The sequence below is a fragment of the Delphinapterus leucas genome, chromosome 4 (genome assembly GCF_059928025.1).
Source record: "Delphinapterus leucas isolate spDelLeu-1000000601 "Yukka" chromosome 4, BTC_Dleu_Yukka2, whole genome shotgun sequence".
In the NCBI taxonomy this organism is placed as follows: domain Eukaryota; kingdom Metazoa; phylum Chordata; class Mammalia; order Artiodactyla; family Monodontidae; genus Delphinapterus; species Delphinapterus leucas.
The window spans coordinates 94,331,520-94,350,731 of NC_143132.1; the positions used below are offsets into that span (position 1 = coordinate 94,331,520).

At 37.7% G+C, this 19,212-nt stretch overlaps 1 protein-coding gene across 7 annotated transcripts in view; it reads right to left on the reverse strand.

The window, feature by feature from the left end:
- FNDC3B (fibronectin type III domain containing 3B) overlaps positions 1 to 19,212 on the reverse strand; it is a 356,837-nt gene that overhangs the window by 141,982 nt on the left and 195,643 nt on the right. For all 7 annotated transcript variants that reach the window (XM_089910834.1, XM_089910832.1, XM_022572178.2 and 4 more), the window contains exons 5-6: positions 7,229 to 7,472; positions 3,810 to 4,097 (exon numbers count right to left, since the gene is read on the reverse strand). In XM_089910834.1, the coding sequence (XP_089766960.1) occupies positions 3,810 to 4,097; positions 7,229 to 7,472 (532 nt within the window). The remainder of the gene's footprint in view (positions 1 to 3,809; positions 4,098 to 7,228; positions 7,473 to 19,212) is intronic.

Here is a 19,212-nt window from a genome sequence, read left to right on the forward strand (position 1 = left end):
AAACCACACCTTCCGTAACCATCCTTGATATCAGAACAGTAGTTCTCTACCTTGCTGGCCATCATTCTCAGTGGAAGTTTAATAAAAAAACATGAAGCCAGATTAGGTGAAGAGATTCTGGTTTAGCAGGTCTGCAATGAGGGTTAGGGGTCTGCATTTTTTGGAAGTTCCACCAGTGTTTCTGAAGTACAAACAAGAGAACCAAGATTCCAGAGAGTAATTAAGCAATCTCCATCTTTTTAATATATTTATTTGTTTAGATTAACATAATTTGTTTGCTTATCACAGGACCAGGTACAAATTTGAAGTTTGCCCTTTTCCTTTTACATTTGTATTTTCTAAGTGGTAAAAAGGCAGTAAGTAATTCAAGTAGATTCCCTCAAAAACTAGGGAATTCTGAGACTAAAAGTTGGCCTCCTCTGGCAAACGTGGGCATCTTAAGTAGAATGTAGAAAAATACCACAACCTGTACGTCATGGTTAAGCGTAAACCCTAATCTTGTGCTAACTACACGTGAATGTAAACAGATCAACATACTAGAATTAATTGTAGCTTCGTATTAATCAGATGGCACTGAAAACTTAAGAATTATTTGAGAAACTTACTTCCTGGGTACAGGAGTCAGTTGCAGTACATTCAAGCAAAAAGATACCCTGGGAGAATGTTGCCATTTACGTATGAGAAGGCAGAAGAAGCCTTCTGGGATCCTTTCAGCCAACAATCACATTCTGAGCCAGACAGGGCTGAACCATTATGAACAACATTATGGACTCCAGGAACAAGAGGTGCTTTTGTTCACCTATTCCACCTGATTCAGGTTTTCCTCTTTGCTTCGGACAACCTGGAGGCTCAAAGCCAAACAGATGGCCTACATCAAGCAACTCTTCGGGATTCTTTATGTACAACTTTACTCGTGTCTTCGTCTTATTTGTCCTCAGTTTCCTCAGATATTTATTTTTTTATAGATTACTTTTCAGAGCAGTTTTAATTGCAGAGCAAAACTGATCAGATGCAAAGAAGGCCCTTATACACCCCACCCACCACATGCACGGAGCCTGCCCCACCTATCATGTCCACGCCAGAGCAGTACATTTGTTACAGTTGATGAACCTACACTGACACGCCACCATTACCAAGTCCATAGTTTACGTTAGGGTGTATGTAACTCTTGGTGTTGTACACTGTATGGGTTTTGACCAATGTATGTGATATGTACCCACCATTACAGTATCAGACAGAGTAGTTTCACTGCCCTAAAAATCGTCTGTGCTCTGCCTGTTCACTCCTCACTCCCTGAACCCCTGACATCTATGAATCTTTTCACTGCCTCCATAGTTTTGCCTTTTCCTATTGGATAGTTGGAATCATACAGTATGTAGCCTTTTCAGACTGGCTTGTTTCACGTAGTAACATGTATTTAAGGTGGCTCCATGTCTTTTATAGCTAGATAGCTCATTTCTTTTTAGCGCTGAGTAATACTCCATGTGTGGATGAACCAGTTTATTTATCCATTTACTTACTGAAGGACATCTTGGTTGCTTCCAAGTTTTGGCAATTATGAATAAAGCTGCTCCAAACATCCGTGTGTATTTTTTTGTCAGGACGTAAGTTTTCAATTCATGTCAGCAAATAGTTATTTTTTTATCCAACATGTAAACCCCCTCAGATCCTTACTGGAATGCACTAGAGTACATAAAATAATACTCCATCTGACTCTATATATTTCATGGCTAAACCATGTGGAGAGAAGCACTTCGAGTGATTTTGAGTAGGCAAATACTGTGATGAGAAAAGGAACAATACACCAAGTTTGAACTGAAGGTGAGATAAAAATATTTTCTAACTCTTTTCATTGTGAAACACACACTCCCAGAAGCCCATAGTGAAAAAGATCTCACTGTTACCAACACAATAACATGTTTTCTACACAACAGCAAAGAGCTTAAGGTGCTCAGAATAATTATACTCTGTCATAATGTAAAATGCCAAAATGCTTGTAAACATATGTACATTAGCAAACATTTCAGCGTTGATTTCAAGGCAAATCCATTTCCTCTCTTACAGCTATGAGAGAATATTAAAATATAGGGCAGCTTACACATTTAGGTATATGTAAAAGGAAATAATTGCATATATAAGGAAGGTTTACTTTTGCCAGGTAATTCATAACTTCACTAATTTTGTATGCTAACTTTAACCCTGCTTCTTCTTATTTCCCTTCTCTTATTGTCTCTCTGCCTCTTAGATCTTACTCAAATTTGTTTTATCTGCCTCTATTATATTTATCTATTTCATCTGCCTTAAATCTTTTTTGATGCAAGTCAGAACAAAAAGCATTAAAGAATTAATCAAGTAATCAAGGTAGTTCAAACTTCATAAGCTCTCTGAAGACAGCTTATACATTCTTTTTCTCTTTTCTGTAGACTAAAATTCTCCTTAGGAAAACCTATTTCTAATTTTTTTGTGTGTGAATTCTCTCTTAAATGCCCATGATTTAAAATTATAACTTGCTAATAACTGAATTTCAAACTTAGAAATTATAGTATTATTTGACTAAAAATCATTTTATACAGCAGACACAGCACTTTCCACTAGGAGCTGTTCGAAAGCCTCTTAAATCTTGGGTCACTTGTTTATGTTTTGTTTAATAATTATAATAATAATGCATGGTAATTAAATAAAAGTTGGAAAATAAAGAAAAGAATAAACAAAATTAAAAGCACCTATAATATATCTCACAGAGAAATTACTGTTCACTTTTCACTGTATCTTTTTCGTGCTACAGTTCACTCATATGAACAACACGGGAGGAAATGTTAATGTCAGTGTCTGGTTTTACCTAATTTTCCTCTGCCCTGACAGAGGCCAGTCTTCCCTACACAATCAACCATACACTAATTCTGTCTTTTTCATTCACAAACACATTCTCACATACACAATGCCGGTTTCTACCTGGATGAGGTCCGATAAGGAAGGAGTGTATTTAATAGTGTTATGATCCGTTCTTACCTTGTCTTTCACATGTCTTTATTTCTATCTGTTATCTCACCTAGCTTATCAAAATGTTCTTCTTTTGCTTCCCTTAAGTCAGCCTTCTACATATGCCTATATAAAAAGCTTCTGTTTTTAACTCCTGTGGCATAAGAACAGGTTGTGTCTAAGTCTTACCTAAAAGCTTCATTTAAAGCACGCGCACCTTCTTCCCATATTTATTGATCTACAGCCACAAGACTAATCTACAAAGAAACAAATGCCCTTTTGAACTGATGTCTCTCTATTTATATGTGGTGCCCCTAATTCTTCCCTCTCATCCTTGGTCTATGAATACTTCATTCAGGATGCCAAAGGTGGCACTGAAAACAATAACTGATGAGGGAGACAGAAATATATTCCCTTACACGATGATAAATTTCACTACAGTATGGAAGTAATTACATCTGGTTTTATGAGGTATAATTATTTTGAGATTTTAAGCCCTACACTCCTTAGAAAGTTTACCTGTTTTACTTAGGATCTCTTCCACATTTGTCTACTTAGAATGAAACAATGGAAGTAAGCTAACGTGAAAACACTGTCAGGTACTTGTTACTGAGATTAAGTAGAACGTGACAGCACGTGTGATCGAAGAAGGAACACTTCTGCCATGAAGTAGTAATAGAAAAGAGATGACAAAACATCCTGTCCTTGCTAAGCAAAAGATGAGAGAAGGTCTACCCTATCGCTCCTAGCAGAAAGACCAACTGCCATGCAACGCCCTGACAGAAAACTCGGCGTCTCACTCTTTCACGGCAAACGTCTTTGAACATTACCTTGCAAGTCTGCGTCACTTGACTTCGGACTGCTTCTTGCTCGCCGCTCTGTTTTCTTAACGCCCGGCCCACCGCTGCCTCCTCCCCCGCCTCCGCCGCCACCACCACTGTGGCCCTTCCCGTAGCCGTTGTACACGGTTGTGCAGTTGCTCTTGTAGATCGAAGAAGGAGGGCTGTTGAGGCGATTCTGGCGGTCAATCTGGCGGTCTTTCAGCTTTTTGTGCGGAGGCTTGCTGTACTGGTCTTCTCGGGTGATATAACTCGACATTCCATAGAGTGGTATAATTTCTAAAATGATGATTATGACAAATGCAAGCTCAGTCTACGTTTCCAATAACAAATTATTACAGGGTCAAATGACCTGATGCCTGAAGGAAGAAGTTTAACATATTACTAAATACAGTATAAAAGCGATAGGCAGATTATACATGTTTAAAATATTCCCATTCATTTCTAACCAATAAAGGAATAATTAATCATTAAAAAACTATACTGTATGTTCAGAAATGTTCCAGAAATTATGGGAAATACTGAAGAAGGGTTACTGTCCACCAAGAGTTCATATTTTAGTTGAATAGATAACTAAGCTTGATTTTGCCTGTTATTTTTAGTAGTTGCAACATACAAAAAAAGTTAGAATTAACAAATAAAATACCCCCTTAAGTAATGTGTTCTTAGAATCAAGATACTTGAAAGTATGCTTATCCTTACGGACAGAATAGCATTTCTATCAGAAAGTATATAGCAACTAGAATATAAGGAGTTATTTGTGCCACCTAGAAGAGCCAACATTTGAACAAAACCTACTAAAATGAAAAGATGAGAAATTTCCATTAAAAATAATCAAAGCTCACAGAATCAGGGGAAATGTTCAAGGAGATCTTGTAGTGATAAATATAAGCCATCTCTGGAACCTGGTGCCAAGCATAATAATCTACGGTCATAAACTAGTATTTTGGGGTAATCAGGAGGTAAGACAAACTGACTAGTAGAATGTCACCTGGCTTCACTATCCATATTTTTACATGGCTCAAAAGAAAATGGGAGCCTGCAAAATAATCTCACGATCTTAGGGGAAAACATTTATTTTAAATTAAAATTTTTTAAGCAATTAAAAATTCTATTTAGACATTAATAAAAATGGTAATGTATAACACAGACACTGGGTCCTTCCACGTTTATAAGAAAAAAAGGCCCCACGCGCACAGAGTGACCATCCAAATCTGAGTATTTCTGAGCATGATTAGGGAGCATTTCTAATTATTTCTCTTGACACGAGACCTAAACCAGCACTGTCCTAGGCACACCAGGAATGTATGGTCACCCTATATAACTTAATGACTAATGTTTCAATTGTTCAATGGTAAAGCTCCACTTTTCATTTTCTTTCTGTTCACACAGCTTGAGGAAGACCTTTAAAAAGCAAATCTTTACAAGATAACCAATCTGCACTAGAGAAACACAATCCTATTCAAAAAGTGCATGCCCAAATAAATTATGTCTAAACATATACAAAAAGAATGGTAAAAAGGCTTTAAATATCACAACGCATTACACTTGAGACTTAAAATATTCACCATGGGTACTGATAGAATAATATTTTAAAACATCAAGAACTTTTAAACTCACATGGTTTGGGAAATTAAATGTTTAAATTGCTTTTAGGTGTATGCACACTGAGAACTAAGGTAAGACAATATATAAAAGGCTTTTTATTTATAAAGCAAAGGATTTTTGTTTTCCGCTTTCTTTAATTTGGAATCAACGAAGGCACTTTTATTTTACATTATTGCTCTGTGTTATTTTAATGAAATTAAACCAAAATACCCTATTCAATGAAGACAATATAATTTCTCTTTTTGCTTAATTCTAACGATGACTTAAATCATACTGTTGTATAAAATTACAGAGGACACCATTCACAAAACAGTAACTATGTGGCATCCTACTAAAAGACTGCTAAAATAAGGCAGGTCAGACACTCTTCATCAAGCAATGAGTCAGTAGCCAAGGCTTTTCACACTGTCATTAAGCTCAGACCCAACCAGAAAACTCTGACAAATGCTCAAATACTTAATGTGTACTGTGTCAGAGTACTGAATACTTTTTTAAAAACTATACGTAATTAACTGAATTTTTTCAGTTTTTATCAAAATGTTTTCACAGAACATGCCCAGTCTGATGTTTTGGAGTGTTATGCTACTAGGCAAAAAGCCTTTAGCAATAGGAAGCTATTGATGCCTCCATGCAATTAAAGTATTGATTCGTCTTTTGCTATCATCTCTCCATACCCCATTATAATAGCACCTGATCCTTTTGAATTATATTAAATTTCTTTCTAACTACTACAACTACAAAAAATCAAATTCTATCCCTAAGTTACAACAGGACACAGGGTATTTCACTTAAAATACCCATCTCAAATTTTTCTTTTGTTAATAAGAAAATATTCCAATGTGATATAAACATACAGGGGGAAACATATATATATATATATATATATATATATATATATATATATATATATATAAAGTTGATGAGAGAAGGTAAGGTGATAACTTCCTCCAAAACTAACAGGCATTTCTCATACAATTTATCTGTAAACCAATGTAATAAGTGTTTGAAACAATAAAACACTTCAATTCACAGTCAGACACAGAAGAAAATCCCTTTGCAAAGCCCTAGAGGTTGAAGTCTAATTTTATCCTCACTTATCTGGTTTCTTAGTATCCATTTTGATAGAGAAGGGCTTTAGACTAAACCAACACCAAGGCCAAAACTAAAAAGAAATAATGTCGGTATCTCTGAGACTCTTTTTCATTTCAAGGTAAATATTTGCCTAACAACCAGTGAAACTGTGGCTGCACTAATGGCTATTCTTAAACTAAAAACAGCGTTCAGGAAGACCACACCAACAGTCAGGGGATTTGGAGTTCGCCAAGATTGCAACAGAGCATCCAAGAAACCAAAAGTTTACGAAGACCTCGCAGTCTTCTATCACTGGAAAAGGGGCACAAAACCCTTTGTAAATTCCCTTCTACTGCTAGACCATATGGATGCCTAAGAAATAATGTGCTGCAGTTCTGTCCTGGGCCACGCTCACATAAAAATACGTTATCAGGACATGGGAACATATGATAGGTTACTGCCTCTTTTCTGAAATAAGAAGTGGCTCTCCCACTACCTGCTCTCTGTGGCGTGGGATGAGGGCAGAATTTGAAAACATATAAAGAAAGAAAGAGTTGCAAGACACAATTCAAGACAAAGAAAGTTAGGAATTTACCATGAGCTTTGTACAACAGATAGAACCTCTTCTACCATGTTTATTACAGAGGAAACAAAGCTGCTCACTGGCTCTCTCAAGCTACTTAAATGCTGTAACCAGTTCCAACAGCTCCCGATGCCAGCAATCTACTCACCTTGTTCACCGTATATTGTAGGGGGAAGATGATGCTGAGGAAAAAACTGAGGCGGCATATCTCCAGGTCCAGTAACAGGTGGGTAGTAAGCTGTGTGTGAGTTATGAATAAAATGCGGGTGGTGAGTCAGGTAGGGGGGTAGGTGATGGGTTGGAGACATGGCCGAGGGGTAGCTTGGGGGGTAGCACTCAGGAGACTGGGGTGTGACCACCACCCGGCGGACTCCAGTATTGTCTTCAATCACCTAAAGAAAACAGCAGAAAGAACGTAGTATGCATTATTAGTAAATATCCTGTGAATGTATATGGTATTTAATTACTTCCTCCTTAACTTTAATCTTCTCTCCTCCATAGGAAAAAAAAAAAATTAGTGCATGTTGAATTCTTATTCTCTAATTCAACTAGTTAAATGAATTTTAGCTGGTGGTTTTCCAGAAAGAGACTTTCTGGGCCACGTAAATATGCCTTTGAGGGCTGAGCTTCCACGTCTACCCCATAACACCCAACCCCATTCCTGCTTTAGCAAGCACAGTTCCATGACACTGGGGCTTCAGGAAACCAAGGTAACATTAACTTCAGAACCCATAATAGTACCTAAAGGCCATTTAATCTGGAACCAAGGTTGTGGATGAAATGAGGGATCCCAACCCTTCAAACACTTGAGCAATCCCAAACCGAGGACACCTTTGCTCCCAAGATGTCCTGACGAGGTACCGAGCGTTGTGAAGGAGACATTGTGACCGGGGACCTCCTGTGTGCAGAGTGAGCCAATCATCATTCTATCTATACTTTCTTCAAATGATTTTTTAAAAAGTCAACCAAGGAAGGTAACATAAGGCAGTACAAAGCCAATATTTATTGCTTCTGTGGCCAACTGCATGCTACCTGCTCTAGGAGCAAACAATTTTGTTGAGACACAAGATAAGAAAAAATACAACAGAAACCATAATCCAAAGGTAAAGCCTGGGGTACAGAGAACAAGAGCATGAAATGGCAGAATCAGAGCAGGCTTCAGGGACCTCAAAGAACTGGTAGGGCTGGGACAGGTGAGAGCATGGCCCCTGCATTAGGGCCCTGCAAAAAAGGGGACAATGACGCCACAAGAATAAACCTGGAAGCCAGAACCAGGCTTCCAAAGAGACCAGATGGCCTAATCTAGCTTAAGACAATCAGGTACATACACTGATAGGAAATTTTGTCTAAAAAAAAAAAAAAAAAAAAAAAACCTGAAAATTAAACTTGTGTATTGAAATAGACTTCTCATTACATCTCAGGAGGCTGATTATAGGCCAAAATAAAATGACTTAATCATGTCTAAAGCATTCTAATAAAAAAAATTATAGTAAGCTTTGTTTCCTAAAATACTGCTTGAGACAAAATGGCAAGTTTATCAACATTAGTCTGTACTTCAGTGAACAAGATAGGTTTAATTTTAATTAATAGCCATTAATCTTTTTTTTTTGCTGTACGCGGGCCTCTCACTGTTGTGGCCTCTCCCATTGTGGAGCACAGGCTTCGGACGCGCAGGCTCAGTGGCCATGGCTCACGGGTCCAGCAGCTCTGCGGCATGTGGGATCTTCCTGGACTGGGGCACGAACCCGCATCCCCTGCATTGGCAGGTGGACTCTCAACCACTGCGCCACCAGGGAAGCCCAAGAGCCATTAATCCTTATGTGAAGAAAAGAAAAAATCTTTGTTTATTAATGAACTTATTAATATAATAGCTTCAGAATTAACTACTATGTTAATAGTCTATTAATAAAGCAATAGTAACTCCTTAAAATTAAGATTCTGAGTCATACTCCCTACTAAAGCTCAGGATGTAGCTTTTTACATATTCTTTATTAAATGTAACCCCTTCCTGGCCTTGGCAAGTTAATCACATTAGCCTCATTTAGGCTGCTAAGTTACAGGTATATGTGAAATGGTGCTTAAACCATGACACTAGAAATTCTAATGTATACACTAATAATTATCATCAAAGCATCTTCTGTTTTTTTTCTTTATTGAATTATAGTTGATTTGCAATATTGTGTTAGTTTCTGTTGTACAGCAGTGATTCAGTTATACATATGCATATATATGTATTCTTTTCCATTATAGTTTATTTCAGGATATTGAATATAGTTCCCAGTTCTATACAGTAGGACCTTGTTGTTTATCTATTTGATATATAGCTTTGGGTTGGCCAAAAAGTTCCTTTAGTTTTTAAGTAAAAATAAAAGACATTTTTCATTTTCACCAAGAACTTTATTGAACAACGTATTCACTGTTTTGTTCTACCTTCTGCCATTTTTCAGGCAACTTCATAATTCCATCTTCCCAAAACTTTCTATTTTTTTTGACCAAAGAACTTTTCCAGGTGCCTTGTACAGTCTTCCAGGGAACTGAAATTTTTTCCATTAAGAGAATTTTGTAAAGACCGAAATAAATGGAAATCTGAAGGTGCAATGTCTGGTGAATACAGAGGATGAATCAGAACTTCCCAGCCAAGCTGTAACAGTTTTTGCCTGGTCATCAAGGAAACATGCGGTCTTGCATTATCCTGATGGAAGATTCTGCATTTTCTCTTGACTAATTCCAGGTGCTTTTCATCAGGTGCTGCTTTCAGTTGGTCTACTTGGGAGCAGTTCTTGTTGGAATTAATCCTTTGGTTCTCTGGAAGGACCTCGTAATAGAGGACTCCCTTCCAATCCCACCATATATACAACATCCCCTTCTTTGGATGAAGACCGGCCTTTGGTTTGGTTGGTGGTGGCTCATTTCGCTTGCCCCACGATCTCTTCCATTCCACATCATTGTACAGTATCCACTTTTCACGCCTGTCACAATTTGTTTTAAAAACAGAACATTTTCGATACGTTTCAGTAGAGAATCCCATGAGGTAATATGGTCAAGAAGGTTTTTTGCACTTAATTTATGTGGAACCCAAACATCAAAGCGATTCACATAGCCAAGCTGATGCAAATGATTTTCAATGCTTGATTTGGATATTTTGAGTATGTCAGCTATTTCCTACGTGGTATACGTTGATTGTTTTCAATTAATGTCTTGATTTGAACGCTATCAACTTCAACTGGTCTACCCAACAGTGGAACACCGTCCAGCCAGAAATCTCCAGCACGAAACTTCGCAAACCACTTTTGACATGTTCGATCAGTCACAGTACCTGCTCCATACACTGCACAAATTTTTTGCGTTTAAGTTGCATCTTTACCTTTCTTGAAATAATAAAGCATAATATGCTGACAATGTTGCTTTTTCTTCCATCTTCAATATTAAAATGGCTACGCAAAAATTCACCAATTTTGATTTTTTTTTTTAACGCACGCTGATATGACAGCTGTCACAATACAATCTAACATTGTTTTGAATGAAGTTAAAGACAACTAAGTGCTACTCGAGCCAGCTTACGAGAAAACCGGACAAACTTTTTGGTCAACCCAATAGTTTGTATCTGCTAATCCCCAAACCCTAATTTATCCCTCCTCCACCACCCCCGCTTTCCCCTTTGGTAACCACAAGTTTGTTTTCTATGCCTGAGTCTGTTTCTGTTCTGTAAGTAAGTTTATTTGTATCCTACTTCAGATTTCACATATAAGTGATATCATGCGATATTTGTTTTTGTCTGGCTTACTTCACTTAGTATGATAATCTCTAGGTCCATGCATGTTGCTGCAAATGGCATTATTTCATTCTTTTTTTTTTTTTGGCTGACTAGTATTCCACTGTGTGTATATATACCACATCGTCTTTATCCATTCATCTGTCGATGGACATTTAGGTTGATTCCATGTTTTGGCTACTGTATATAGTGCTACTATGAACACTGGGGTCCATGTATCTTTTCGAATTACAGTTTTCTCCAGATATATGTCCAGCAGTGAGATTGCTGGATCATATGGCAACTCTATTTTTAGTTTCTTAAGGAACCTCCATACTGTTTTCCATAGTGGCTGCACCACTTTACATTCCCAGCAACCGTGTAGGAGGGTTCCCTTTTCTCCACACCCTCTCCAGCCTTTGTTATTTACAGACTTTTTAATGATGGCCATTCCGACCAGTGTGAGGTGATACCTCTTTGTAGTTTTGATTTGCATTTCTCTAACAATTAGTGATGTTGAACATCTTTTCATGTGCCTATTGGCCATCTGTATGTCTTCTTTGGAGAAATGTCTATTTAGGTCTTCTGCCCATTTTTTGATTGGGATTTTGTTTGTTTTTTGTTGTTGTTATTGTTATTGAGTTGTATGAGCTGTGTGTATATTTTGGAAATTGAGCTCTTGTAGGTTGCATCAGTTACAAATATTTTCTCCCCTTCCAGAGGTTGTCTTTTTGTTTTGTTTATAGTTTCCTTTGCTGTGCAAAAGCTTATAAGTTTGATTAGGTCCCATTTGTTTATTTCAAGCATCTTCTATTTTGTCTAGAGGATGAATATGGTAGCGCACTTTTTATAATTTTAGTATAAATATGGGTTTTTCTTACCATCTCATATAAACATGCATTATTCTATAGTGTCTTCTTTCCCTCGGCCCTGCCACTAGCTATTAAGAAAAAAGTAAGGCATATTCCAGATGTCCCTCTTTCATACAATCTTCTTTCAATCCCGTGCTAGACAATGGAAGGGCACAGAAGCAAAGTATTTGTTTTCTAGAAGCTTACAGCCTACATTATTTCAGTCAACGTAAAACTTCCAATGATCAAGCAGCCTATACAAACTTGACTGAGGTAGTACAAGAAGAACAGGGATCTCACTAAATATGAAGAACAACCCTGGGCTTGTAAACAGGGGTAGTTACAATGAAGAGAAATTACTTTCATTTCATCATATAGTTTCTGACTTGTTGAAGTGCTTAAAAAAAAAAAGTTGGGCAAAAAGCACTAACAAAAGTAATAATTCCAGTCAAGGGTAAAAAAAAAAAAAAAAAAAGAGAGATACAGAGCTGAAACATTATCTTTTTACTACTATATTTTATAAGAATAATATGTCCACTAATTACAAAAATTAATAAATCTGAAGTATAAATTACTATTCACCAAAAAAGGGATTTCCAGTTAGAGAACTAAGTAGCTTCCTGAAACCGCAAACTGCCTGCATATATGAAGACTGTTTGATAGTCCCATATGTAATTATCTTAAATTATTCTGTGTTATTTGTGAAAGAAGTCTATTTACATGTACACGTGTGAGGCGATACTTTTGGAAACCTGCTCCTTAGCCAATCAAAGCCTACCTTATGACTAAAAATATTTTTATGAAATGAAATATTCTGAAATAATCAGAAACAAAAATCAAAAAATTTGTACCGAGTATTTTGTTTATTGTTCTTCCATAACACAAGCTGTAGCATATTTAATTATCAAATGCAGTTTTGATCTAAGGAAATTATGCCTATGTTCCTCCAAAGTCTGAGGAGCGATAATAACGCACAAGATAATAAGCAACTCAGGAAACGGTGGCAATAACATTCTTTAAAAAATACGGTTCATAAAGAAATATATTACTGTAGCAGAAGAATTCAGACATCAGAAAGAGTTCAGTCTAAAAATCCTGAGACAATAAAAATGTGCCTTTAGTCTTCATAAACGACCATGGAAAAGACAATTCATTTCCTTTTGGGGTGAATGAAATTGGGACAATGTCCAGAGGCAGACAAATCACCTGTACTCAATTCAACAACTATTTCCTGATACATACTATGAGCTAAGCACTGGATATTCAAAAGTGGGAAAAAAAATAGGTGCTAAACATTAAGATTTGTCTAGCCTAGAAACAAAGAGAAAAATTAGCTTGAGTCCTAGTGAGTTCTGTTCAGAAATCTGAACAAAGTACTGTTTTTTCAGAAATGAAAACCAAGTATTCTTCATCTAGATTTTTTTCTAGCCCTGTGACTCAACGGAACACTCACCTTCTCCAGAGAGCACAGATCCTTGGAAAACATCATTGTGCCAGGTCCTCAAGGCTGCCACCTGTTATGGACTGAATTATGTGTCCTCCTCCCTGCCCCGCACCAATTCATATATTTATGTCCTATCCCGCAGTACCTCAGCATGTGACTGTATTTGGAGATAGGGCCCTTAACGAAGTAATTATGGTAAAATGAGGTCATACGGGTGGGTCCTAATCAGACATGACTGATATCCATATAAGAAAAGGAAATTAGGACACAGACAGGCAGAGGGAAGACCATGTGAGGACAGCAAAGGAAGAAGGCCATCAACAAGCCAATGAAAGAGGCCTTAAAAGAAACCAAACTGATAGCCTGAGGAACTGTGAGGAAATAATTTCTGTTGTTTAAGCCGCCCAGTCTATGACACTTTGTTATGGTGGCCTTAGCAAATTAACACGCCACCTCTCAGAGCCTCCTATCTTAAGTTCTACCATTCTTGTCCGCTTAAAACAAAAACAAAAAACAGAGCAAACAGCCCCCCCCGCACCGCAAAAACCAAAAAAAACCTCTCTTCAAAAAGTAATGCATTTATCCTCCTGGACTAAAACCCAGCCACCTTCCTCTAGCTAAGGAAGAAAGCTTGATGGCAAACAGCAGCTAGTCTGAATCTTTATCACGTCCTTTTATTCTACTCAATAAGTATTTACTGAGGAACTTCTATGTGCCTAGTGCCCTCTGCTATCCTGTGGCTTATAAACATGGATGAGAGGCTAGAAAATGAGGCACAAAAGGTTAAACCGAGAGAATGTATGCCTTCCTTACACCAGTGTTTTTAGAAGTATGACCAAGAGAACTGCTAAAACAAAATGAGATAGCCTGGGGGCAACAGCAAGAGGGAGAGCTAATGGGAGCAGCAGGGAGGGAGAGGAGAAAGCAAGTCACAGCCAGTGCCTGTGGCCTGCCAGCTGCTTGTCACCTGTTACCTCATGTGACTTCCTTAACTACTGGAGAACTAGATATTAGCATCCCGTTGTACATGAGAAAACCAATGCACAGCATGATTAAAATGTACAACTGGTTCAACTGCAGAACCAGATTTCATTCTGGTCTATACTCCCAAGTTTTCATTATGTAAAGAATCATACAGGAGTTAGGTATGCTGCGAAATAAATATGTAAATAATGAACCGTTAGAAATAGGTTATTAAGAGATGTGAAAGGATTCAAGATACAAACAATATTTATTGAATACCTGCTGCTCTGCTTTAATATCTTCTACCTGAAATAAGGCAGCAGCATGTTAAGGTCCTGGAACAGTAACTGATACATAATAGATAAACCTTACCTAGCAATTACTACTATTACCACCTCACTAAATCTTCCCAACAACCCTGGGAGGCAAATACAGTTACCCCCATTTGAGACAGAAAAGGAATGAAGCTCAGTAAAGTTAAGCTAACACACACAAGGTCAGAGAGCTATGGGAGGAAGTGGCGGGGGAGGGAGGTGGGGTGCAATTTTGAGTCCGAGAACTAAAATGGACATCTTAAAAACACTTATGTTTTGATGATCCTTTCTCGTGTTAACAGAGAAGGTAGTTCTTCTCCTTATTGAACTGAAACGCTCCACAGGAATTTTAACAAAACTCCTCAGTTCCTAAAACTCTCTCCTTCTACTTCTTCTGGGCTGCAAACAACAAGAATCAAAAGAGCTTCAATGGTAGGAGGCAAAAGAAAAATTTTAACAGGCTGCCTCAATGGCCAGCGATGATCCCAGATGTGGGCAGAACAGACTGCATGTGGACACACGTGAGCCCGCGTGCATGCAGGTAGTGTGCAAATCGGGATTGCTTGAGTGAGCTGCTGCACACAGAAAACTGGGACCTAATGTGTTTGTGAAAGTTAGGCTCAGACTCACTTCCTAACTGTGGCCAACATACTTAAAAGAGGGCTCCCAGGCTATTCTGGTAAGGGAAGAAGTCTCAGCTAAAACTGAGCAGTGAACAAGGAGAAGAAAAGTCTGGGCAACGTGAAACAGCTGCATGGACAGAGGGACAGGCAGGCAAACAGTCCAGGCTTCTGCCAGCCAGACTGGTGCTCACCTCTCCACCAGCATCTCTATCCTGTAACGCAGATTACAGATCTGTGTCTCCCACCAACTCCAAGACCCTCAAGATACCCGGGTACACAGGGGGCTCTCAATATATGTTAGCTAACCAACAAATGAATGGAAAAGCAAGCAAAAAAAAATTTTTTTCTCTTTTAGATTTGATGTCTAGAAAAAGTTATTAACACATTCTTTATCAAATTCAACCCACCCCATAACTCAGGTATATATCTTAGTTTAGACATCATACTCTAAAGTTTCAGAAAATCTAAACTCAATTCCAGATCTGTTATCCCTGACACTCTTATTTTAAATAAGTATGATTTTACTATAAGAAAGACACAGAAAATTTACACATTTCCTATATAAGTTCTACTTCAAATCCAAATGCAGTTGACTGATTTTACTTTATTCTCACCAACCAGGAATAAAGAAGCATTATTTCTCACCTTTCCTTTCTGCACTGACTCCTCACTCTGTATTTTCTAATATAGTAAACAATACGAAAGAGTGCAAGTTTGTTCTTCACGGAGGGGAGAGACTTAAAACATACGGACTGTACTTTCCCCAGCCCAATCCCCTTTTTGCTCCTATGGATGGATGAAACTCCTACCACCATCACCAAGTACCTTAGAAGAAAGAGAAAATTAGGATAAAGGAATATTCAAAGGGCAACCAAAGAACTACAGGAGCCAAGTAGTGATTCTATTTTACAGATGAAGTTACTTGACTTAAAAACGTGGCAGGATTCAATGTATTTCTCAAATCTCCCGACTTACTTTTCTGTCCGTTCAAACTTAATAATCATAACTGTGGCTGAAAACATCAAATGTTACTTCTCAATCTCCTTTCTCTTCACATCTGTTACAGCCCAACACTGATGAAATACCATCTGCTCTTTCCAGTGTAACATTATCATGAATGGTCTGAGACAATAAACCCTCTAGGTTTAGGACCAGCTCCTCTTGCCACATAGCATGGTTATTTTTGTAGCAGAATGGAAAAATAAATTATTGGTGACATTTCTGGGTTTCTAAAAGCCCTTTATATAATATCAAAGGATTATCCTGCAGAGGAGTTGCAGATTGATAATCAACATCCTCTCTGAATCAAGAAAAGAAAAAGTTCCTTGAAAATTCCAGCTACTTTTCTGAAACAGTTCTTGCCAATGATTAAGTAAACAACTAATTTCATATGCTTCACAGGTAACCAAACTTAAGGATTTAAGTAATAAGGTGATTCATGAATGAATAAAAATTCCCCAAACATTTTACCCCCACACTCATTTATACCTAGAAACCTTAAATTTTCCATTGGTGCATAATTTTTAATGCACATGCCAACTTCAGGCAATGGCTAAGGTATAGAGTGACAAGGGAACGGTTAGATCCAGATAACAAATCTGAGGTTGCTAAATGGGGAACCACAAGTTGAAGGTACTGATATGGCACTTGTCTTCAGTATTTTAGAGCATGAATCTTACAGACAAACTTGTACAGAGGTGACCATACGACCCAGCAATCCCACTACCAGGCATATACCCTGAGAAACCATAATTCAAAAAGAGTCATGTACCAAAATGTTCACTGCAGCACTATTTACAATAGCCAGGACATGGAAGCAACCTAAGTGTCCATCAAGAGATGAATGGATAAGGAAGATGTGGCACATATATACAATGGAATATTACTCAGCCATAAAAAGAAACGAAATTGAGTTATTTGTAGTGAGGTGGATGGACCTAGAGTCTGTCATACAGAGTGAAGTAAGTCAAAAAATGGTCATGAAGAACCTAGGGGCAAGACAGGAATAAAGACACAGACCTGCTAGAGAATGGACTTGAGGATATGGGGAGGGGAAGGGTAAGCTGGGACAAAGTGAGAGAGTGGCATTGACATATATATACCACCAAATGTAAAATAGATAGCTAGTGGGAAGCAGCCGCACAGCACAGGGAGATCAGCTCCATGCTCTGTGACCACCTAGAGGGGTGGGATGGGGGGATGGGAGGGAGGGAGACGCAAGAGGGAGGAGTATGGGGATATATGTATATGTATAACTGATTCACTTTGTTATAAAGCAGAAACTAACACACCATTGTAAAGCAATTATACTCCAATAAAGATGTTAAAAAATAAATAAATAAAAAGAGGTGACCAGTATAAGGAGATACCCTCATAAATGGCAAGCCTCACTCTGGTGGCTTTATATGTACTAACACTTTTATACACAGAAAAACCACTCGCACTTACATAAATCTTTAATCTGGAAAAAGGAGCACAACTAGGGCATATATAAATGAAATCAACTTTTAGTACTTTACTAAACAGACAGGGCTCTTTCCAGGTGACTGTCGAGTGATTTATAACTAAAACCACTGAAGGCTGGAGAGGAGTATGGAAACAAGTACATCTTCTGTGGTATCTCTTTTCATCCAACGTCTTCAGTAAAGTATGTAATGCTATATAGCTGAGGGGACATTAAGAAGGAAGCCCAGCAAGGTTTGAGACACATCTTATGAACCACAGAACTGGTGTTGGGTCCTCAGCTGGTGCCAGCTCCATTACCACATCTTTGCTACCCTAGCTTGAGGGGCAGTTGCCCCCAATTTGAGGGACAGAGAGGCCCTATTTAGAGAGAGCTAAGCAACTTAATAACGTATAAAGTGCTCGGCACATAACTCGCATAATACTCAGAAGATCCTCTAACATAGGCAACATCATAGTCCTAAATTCTGGATTAAGAATCTTCAGGAGCAATTAAGTAATTAACCTAAGGCCAGCTAAATGGGTGACAAGATTCATACCCAAGTACTCTCACTAGAAATGCTGTGCCTTTTGTCATATTTTATTGTATATTACCAACCTAAATACCAAAAAGAACCACATCTGAAGATCAAAAATCAAATCTAATACTCCCCAGGATATGCACGGAGCATGAGAACATTGGACAAGTGAAAAGAGTTACATCCATAGAGTTTCAATTAATACAATGGACCAAACAATTATTTCAGACTAGATGGAAATGCTGTTTTAAGGAACAGAATATTTGTTGGAAGATAAACAGTAAGTAGCAATCTGATGGTTTAATTTGTGCCAAACTGAGCTGCCTTTAAGAGATTAATAACAAACAACAAGGTCCTACTATATAGCACAGGGAACTATATTCAATGTCCTGAGATAAATCATAATGGAAAAGAATGTTTTAAAAATGTATATATATATATATATGTATGTATGTATGTATAACTGAATCACTTTGCTGTACAGCAGAGATTAACACAACACTGTAAATCAACTGTAAATCAACTGTTCAATTTTTTAAAAAGATATTAATAAAGCTATTAACAGCAGGAATCAACGGGAATAACTGTTGCTGTTCCTCCAGCACCTCTCCATTGACCAGCACAGAAGACACAGCCAATAACATCTTTTCAGTCCAGCTTCTCAGACACATATACATCCATGGAAACACAGGCAGGCTGTTCTAGATTGTGTCTATGAATTTTATATTTTACACTTAAAAATGCTCATCAGTTTGGCAGTGGGTTCCATGGCACGAGAAAGGATTAAGAATCTGTGCTGTTGATCATCAGATACTTATTACAAAGCAAAACAACTGTAAGCCCAAGTTTGTAAACCTGATGAGTTTCAAAGAGTGTGTAGGAATATAACCACTGAACTTTGGTTCAGTTTTGTGCTCAAAGGTTGGGCAAATGTGATTTTCTAAGAAAAGTTGTCACATATGACAAAAGTGGGTTGCTAATTTAGAAAGACAGACTACAATAATTGTGTGATAAAATCATATAATGTAATGTGCATAATTTAATCCTTATCAATGATTCAGAAGTCATTTCTAGATGTGACATCTTCTCAATATTATTACTATGAAAATCAACTATCATTTTTCTGTAGAAGTGAAGAATAGCATGCTACTCAATAGAATGCTAAATCCCAAAAAAGTGTGCCCCACTGTTTTGGTAATGATTGC